We start from the raw sequence: 8094 nt of genomic DNA on the forward strand, positions 1-8094 counted from the left end.
AAGCTGCCAACGCAAAAACGGCTTTCCCGATTTGAACGAAACTTGGTATGCAGATCCCTCACTACCTGGGATGATATGTTCTGGGGGTCTCGCGGCCCACCTGCACATGTGGGCGGAGCTACAAACAGAAAATCAGATTTCACCCATTCATGTCAATGGAAAAAATGTAAAAAGCTGCCAACGCAAAAACGGCTTGCCTGATTTGAACTAAACTTGGTATGCAGATCCCTCACTACCTGGGGTGATATGTTCTGGGGGTCTCGCGGCCCACCTGCACACGTGGGTGGAGCTACAAACAGAAAATCAGATTTCACCCATTCATGTCAATGGAAAAATTGTAAAAAGCTGCCAACGCAAAAACGGCTTGCCCGATTTGAACGAAACTTGCAACACATCTTCCTTTTCAGTTTAAGAGCTTGCAAATTCCAGTGAGACTTGCATTCTCTATCACAATCAACAAATCACAGGGACAGACTATTACATACTGTGGAGTGGTTTTAAGATCCCCCTGTTTTCCCCATGGACAACTCTATGTTGCTTGTTCAAGGGTGGGTTCACCCAAGAATTTATATGTTCTTGCTCCTGGAGGTGAAACTAAAAATGTTGTTTATAATCAAGTTTTGTGTTAGTTGTATTGCATTCATTTTGTCAAATATTTCACATTATAATTTGAATATTGTACTTTTTATAAAGCTGTAAAAAAATAATTTCATTCACCACTATAAAGTATCTTTATTTGAATCCATTTACAGTGTTATTGCTATAATTAAATACCCGTGCAACGCCGGGGCATCAGCTAGTGAATAAATAAATAAAATAAACAGCAGGTACAATTTACCTTTGAATAGTTGCACCTGCTTTGAAATTGCATGTGGGGCTTTCACAGTGAAAGCTCTATACATATCTCTTTCCCCTAATCATACATATTTTTCCCCAGCTCAATATCCATGACACTTAGAATTTCTTCTTTTTTATTTTCTAAAGGGAAAATTCTAATTTAGCTGTTATGCTAGGGAGGTTTAAACACATGGAAAGATTACGTTCTTACCTTGAAGGGCTGTATCTACAAAAGATTCCTCAATAGAAAATCATTCCGAGCAGGTAAATGGAATAAATGTTTAACCAACTTTATCTCAAACACACTTTCTTACCAAACTTTTAGGAAGTCAATCAAAACTTATCTCTTTGATAAATTCCTGACTCCATTTCTGCCTTGATGTACTTCTAAAATACTTCCAGGAAAAATCTGATTAATCTTACCATGCTAATGTAATTCTGAAAGTTTTTTTGTAATATCGCTGTCTGTATACAGTCTCTTCCTCTGTAAACCACTCTGAACTGTTTGTGGTATTAAAGTATATAAAAATAAAGTTATTATTATTAATCTTCTTTCTAGCAGACAGACACTCCATTCCTGAACCAGTGGGTAGTCAATCCCTTCTCACAAGAATTCTTGTAGGGAGCTTCATTAGCATTCTTTTGCTCTACCGCCTATTCTTCTGGGCTATTCTTCAATTCTTCAGTTTGTACCAAAGCAGATGATCAGCCCTAGAGAAGAAATATAATAGGGAGGGGTATAGGGCAGCCCTCTAGAAACAAGTCTGTTCTGCTCATGCATTAAATATATAACATAAACAAACTTAACTATTTGCAATGCATAACAAGGTGAAAAACAAATAAGTCACTAACTTGAGCACAACTTGCACTAAGAGTGTAGGAGATTTTATAAACATCCCTTAGCTTCTTCAACACAGCAGATAAAGGAACATCTAACAGGGTGGGCATCAGGAATGTCTACTAGAAAGAAGATTAATTAACGCGACAGACATTCCATTCCTGAATCTGTGGAACATATCAAAGCAGTCTCTCGAGTTAAGGTGGGACAGATGAGCCTGCTGCCAGAACTGAAGAACTAAATGTAAAGTCCTGTTTTGCCACTACATCCACCCTGCAAAACTTCAAACATATGAAGAGAAGACCAAGTGGCAGCTCTACAGAATTCCTCTAGGGGACACCGCCGAAGTGCACCTTCACGAATATAGGCAAACGTTTTTCATTTCTGATATAGACTGAAAAAATGGCCATATGAATCTATCTGGAAATAGTCGCTTTCAAGGCTGGTTGACCTTTATGGACAGCCCCCGCTAATACGAACAGATGATCCGACAATCGAAATTCATTTGTAAACTTTAGATACCGCAGTAAGAGTCTGCGCACATTCAACAATTTGAATACCTGATCATTCTTTCATAATCCTGAAGGAGAGAAGGTATCCCTCCTTTGATAGCCCAATGATCCATAAAAACCTGCCTAAAAAAATATCTTCAACAATTTCTTAAATTGTATAAAACTTGCTTCTGCTCTTATCTCTTGTGGAAGATTATTCCACAGCACAGGTGTCACCACATAATAAGATCTAGAGTTGGTAAATTCCCATTTGCCTCACTGTCTGAGGTACAATAATTCTTCAGATCAGCAAAGCCCTAGTAAAGGTATATGGGTCTACTAAATAATGTAAATAAAGAGGATAACTATCGTATGTCCTATATGCTAGTCTCAAAAGTTTAAAATTAATTTTGTACCAGACTGGCACCCAATGATATCTAACATAGGATTTGTATATATTTTGTTTCTGAAAGTCAAACTAGCAAGATGTGAATGTCATGAAGTCTATTTTCCACTTAGTTTTGGAAGTTTCAAAAACATTTTTTAAAGTAAATGCTTCTGATCTTCAGCTTCAGCACTATATCCGCTCACTACTATCTGCCTCATTGTCCTCAGAGGTAGTTAATACTGTTCAGGATTTGTTTGCTATCCTTCTTGATGTCCCTCCTTCCATTTCATTTTTTCACAAGAAACTGACACATGGTCTACCATTGAGAGACCTTTCTGATTTGGCTGCTTGCTGGAGTGCAGATTTCAATCGAGTTGAAGGAATGCCAATACATAAGAATAGCCTTACTGGGTCAGATCAAAGGTCCATCTAACCCAGTAGCCTGTGCTCATGGTGACTAATCCAGGTCACTAGTACCTAGCAAAACCCCAAAGAGTAGCAACATTCCATGCTACTGATCCAGGGCAAGAGGTGGCTTCCCCCATGTCTTTCTCAAAAACAGACTATGGACTTTTCCTCCAGGAAATTGTCCAAACCCTTCTTAAAACCAGCTATGCTATCCACTCTTACCACAACCTCTGGCAATGCGTTCCAGAGCCTAAGATTTTTATAAGAGACAAAAGTCACTTTTATCTTTCCTAACCCCCTCTTTTTTGTTCTTACCTTGAGTGTTTTCTTTCCTTTTAACAGATGTAGTTCCTTCCCGCTTACCCTGTTCCTGTATGTTTGGTAAACCCCAAATTATGTTTATGTATTTTAACATTGTTCAGTTTTTATTTTTGTATTTTGCCTCGAAACCTTGGAATAGGCGATTATATAAAATTTTTATAAAACTTGGAACTTAACTATTCTCTGAGTGAAAAAATATTTCCTCCTATTGGTTTTAAAAGTATTTCCCTGTAACTTCATAGAGTGTCCCCTAGTCTTTGTAATTTCTGACGAAGTGAAAAACTGATCTACTTGTACCCGTTCAACTCCACTCAGTATTTTATAGACTGTAATTATATCTCCCCTCAGCTGTCTCTTTTCCAAGCTGAACCTTTTTAGTCTTTCCTCATATGAGAGGAGTTCCATCCCCTTTATCATCTTGGTTGCTCTTCTTTGAACCTTTTCTAGTGCCATATCTTTCTTGATAAGGAGACCAGAACTGAATGCAATACTCCAGGTGAGGTTGCACCATGAAGCGATACAGAGGCATTATAACATTCTTAGTCTTGTTAAACATCCCTTTTTTAATAATTCTTAGCATCTCGTTTGCTTTTTGGGCCGCCGCCACATATTAGACTGGAGATGCGGATTGTCTATAATGACACCCAGATCCTTTTCTTGGGTGCTAAACCCCAAGGTGGACCTTAGCATCCGGTAACTGTGATTTAGGTTATGCTTCCCCATGTGCAACACTTTGCATTTGTCCACATTAAATTTCATCTGCCACTTGGACACCAAGCCTTCCAATTTCCTAAGGTCTGCCTGCAATTTTTCACAATATGCATGCGTTTTAACAACTTTGAACAATTTAGTATCATCTGTAAATTTAATCACCTCACTCATCGTTCCAATTTCCAGATCATTTATAAATAAGTCAAATAGCATTCCACCATTTACTCTCCTCCACTGAGAAAAATGACCATTTAACCCTACCCTCTGTTTTCTATCCAATTCCTAATCCACAACTGAATTATTTTCTTTTAGCCTACGTGTCTCAGAATAGACTTAATAATATGGGATTCCTGGGGTCTGCTCGGTGTATGAAATGTCACATCGAGTCAAACTTCCTGATCCATGCATTGTGGGGATGTGGCCCTATTGCTGCTTTTTGGAGGTCAATGACGAGATACCTTGATTGAATACTGCATCAACCTATTAAGTTCCACGTGGGGGGCATATTATTGGGTTAAAAGTCAGGCTTGGGAGTACAGGAGAAAGGTCCTAGAATCTGGGTGATCAAAGAAAAGCATCCTTCAATATTGGACACAACCCAGTTCCCCTTCCTTTTGGCATTGGAGGAACAAATTTCATGATCTCCTGCTGATGGAACTTAAAAGATCTGCAGCTGACTTTTAAATGTAGGAAACACTTTGTCCATTTGGGGGGGGAACACATACACATGCTGCATCTGAGAATCAGGGGGCATATTTTGAATCAGACAGCTTAGGGCACAGAAAACAAGGGATCCCCCTTATTGGGTTCCTGTTATAGTGAGGGTTTTTTTCCTCCAATCTTAGCTCCACACTGTAGTTTCTTGTTGTGTTTTTGATGCTTTGTTACTCCTCTTGGGATTCTAGGGTTAAGAAGAGGGGGAGGGAAGTTGTGAGGGATGGTTGGGAGGTTTGTTTTCTTCAGTAAGGTTTCATATGGGGTTTGGAGATTGGGGCTTTGGGGATAATTTATATTTGTATAACAGGAACTAATCTTTTGGTATACTTGTTTGTTCCTATTGCAGTTCAAGAAAAACCATTTCATTGTAAGGAAGGGGAGGGTGGGAGGAGGCTTGAAATTGTAAAATACTGAACATATCATCATTATTCATCATATGTTGCTTTTGTGCAAGGTTACTTGAATGTGACTTTGCCTAGCCCTGCACTCTTTTCTCACTATGTTCATATATTGCTCACAATGGGCTTACTGGTTATGTTTCAAAAAGGATACTGTAATGTTATTGTCGGCGCACTGATTGCGCTTCCCTTATGCTTCCTCTTCCCATGGAGTATAGTTGTCATTTGTCCTTTTTAGGACATGGCAGCTTATATGTACGTCTGTACTACAATTTATTGATCTTAAGTCATGCATACTGTACCTTCTCACACTATTCACATGTTGATATATGCAATAGCATTGTTGTCTCTCTGATTAATCTCTCCTACATCTCAGAATGGTAAAATTATTGTCTTTAAATGTCAAAGGGTTTAATAATCCCATCAAACGGAAAAAAATATTAGATTATGTTTCTAAAAAATCCCCAGATATTGTATGTCTTCAAGAAACACATTTAACTATGCCAGAATCAGCTAAACTGAAGACCAACTGGTCACTACCTGTTATTGCATCACCTGCTATCAATAAAAAGAATGGCACGGCTTTGTTGGTTAGAAAATGTGATCACATTAAAATAATATCCTATACTACAGATACTGAAGGACGTTGGATTCTTGCTAAGCTCCTCATTCATCAGAAAGAGATATCCTTGTTGAATATATATGCGCCTAATCAAGATAAACCAGAATTTTTTGACAGTCTTTTAGCCTCGCTGCTTGAAGATAAAGCGCATCATCATATATTAACTGGTGATTTTAATCTAATTTTGGATCCGGCTATTGACAGAAAATCAGCTGCTTCTCACAAACCTACCAGATCATGGCATAGCCTTCATAATTTAATCACTCAACTAAAATTAGTGGATCCATGGCGGCTCTTGAATGGGGAAGACAGGCAATATACTTTTTACTCTGCTCCTCACAACTCGTACTCGAGATTGGATTATTTCCTACTCAGTAACAACCTCTTGAATTCAGTATCACATGCAGATATTCATGAGATATCAGTCTCGGACCATGCTGCCATAGAATTAACTATTGATGGCGACTCCTTCTCATCAAAAGGGAAGACATGGCGGTTTAATAATGCTTTATTACTTGAAGAGGACTTCATGAAAGATGTTAGAGCGGCGATTTCTGAATACTTTAAGTTTAATACTACAGTTGATGTTAGTTGGCCGACCTTATGGGACGCTCTTAAAGCCACGCTCAGAGGCACCATTATTTCTTACCAGGCTCGTCAATCTAAACAGCACACCAAACAACTTTTAGTTCATGTAAACACCATTAAAGAATTGGAACGGAATCATCAAACTAATCCATCTGATATGAAAACCTTACAGCTGTTACATCATGAGAGACTTTGCTATAATTTACTACTAAGTAAAAAAGCTGGGAATGCTCTTTTCATGCAAAAAGCTAATTATCATTGTTCTTCAAATAAAGCTGGCAGAGCATTGGCTCAATATCTGAAAATTCAGGGGGAACGTTTAACTATATCTGCCATCAATGGTGAGGATGGGTCTATTACAACGGATCCTCTTTTGATCTCCCAATCATTTAGTCAATTTTACGAGCGGCTGTATACTTCGGAAGTCACCAATCCTGACCCCTCGAAGATATTGACAAAAGCACCTCATCCTACTCTTACAGGCGAGGATAACACGGTCTTATCTATGAATATAACAGAGGCTGATATTGGCCTGGTTTTACATCACATGGCTAAACGGAAAGCCCCCGGTCCCGATGGTTTCACATCTGAATTTTATGCTGCTTTTCAAAAGGAACTGGCTCCTCATTTAATTGACCTCTTTGATTACTTTATACGTACTGGAGATGTGAGAGGTACATTTACTGAAGCAAGCATTATAGTATTGCCCAAACCTGGCAAGGATCATCGTCAAGTGGCCAACTACCGTCCGTTATCATTAATCAATGTTGATGCAAAAATATACGCAAAAATCCTTGCATCCCGTCTGCAGTCCTTGCTTCCTAAATTAATTGGTGCTGATCAAAATGGCTTCATGTTGAATAGACTCTCCAGTGACAACTCACGCATGTTTGCGAACGTCATACTTCATGCTAATACACAAAAATCTCCACTAATGGCTTTAGCATTAGATGCCGAAAAGGCGTTTGATAGAGTGGAATGGGATTACCTCTTCATGGCTCTTCGGTGGTTTGGCTTTGATGATTCTTCCATTCAAATGATCAAAGTTCTCTATTCAGCACCTACAACAAATGTACGCATCAATGGTTATTCATCTGCTCCATTTAAACCAACTAGAGGTACGAGACAAGGGTGCCCTCTGTCACCCCTGCTCTTCAACCTGGCATTGGAGCCCTTCTTACATTCCATCAGAACTAATGATCGTATTTGTGGGGTACGCTGTGGAGAAGCTGAAGTAAAGTTCTCAGCATATGCTGATGATGTTCTCCTGTATTTATCTCCTGAGTCCATCCCTGCTCTACTCTCTCTTATCGATGATTTCTCCGTGATCTCTGGCTACAAACTAAACAACAGTAAAACGGAACTTATGCCCTTAAACTCTCATGTTCATAAGCATTTACTTACTCAATATGGTTTCCGATGGTCTGACTCATCATTGACTTATCTGGGCATCCCGTTTGGCAAGTCTCTAGACTCCACCATTGAAAATTGCACATCTCAGCTATTGCAGTCTATCAAGTCTCAAATTCTTAAATGGAATCCACTGAATCTTTCTTGGTGGGGTCGATTAGCATCGATCAAAATGGTGTTGACGCCTAAAATTTTATATACTCTGTGCATGCTGCCTACACTTTTACCCTTGTCGGTTTATAAACAACTGGAATCATTACTTACCAAGTTTTTGTGGAACAATAACACACCCAGAATTGCTCTACACAAATTAAAACAGGGAAGAAATAGTGGGGGTGTGAACTTCCCTGATCTTCTGGATTATC

At 38.9% G+C, this 8094-nt stretch overlaps 1 protein-coding gene across 1 annotated transcript in view; it reads right to left on the reverse strand.

The window, feature by feature from the left end:
• Positions 1-8094, reverse strand: part of DCAF1 (DDB1 and CUL4 associated factor 1) — a 237396-nt gene that overhangs the window by 37956 nt on the left and 191346 nt on the right. The window contains exon 18 of the mRNA XM_033926631.1: positions 6381-6393. Within this exon, the coding sequence (XP_033782522.1) occupies positions 6381-6393 (13 nt within the window). The remainder of the gene's footprint in view (positions 1-6380; positions 6394-8094) is intronic.

This window comes from Geotrypetes seraphini, chromosome 17 (assembly GCF_902459505.1).
Source record: "Geotrypetes seraphini chromosome 17, aGeoSer1.1, whole genome shotgun sequence".
In the NCBI taxonomy this organism is placed as follows: domain Eukaryota; kingdom Metazoa; phylum Chordata; class Amphibia; order Gymnophiona; family Dermophiidae; genus Geotrypetes; species Geotrypetes seraphini.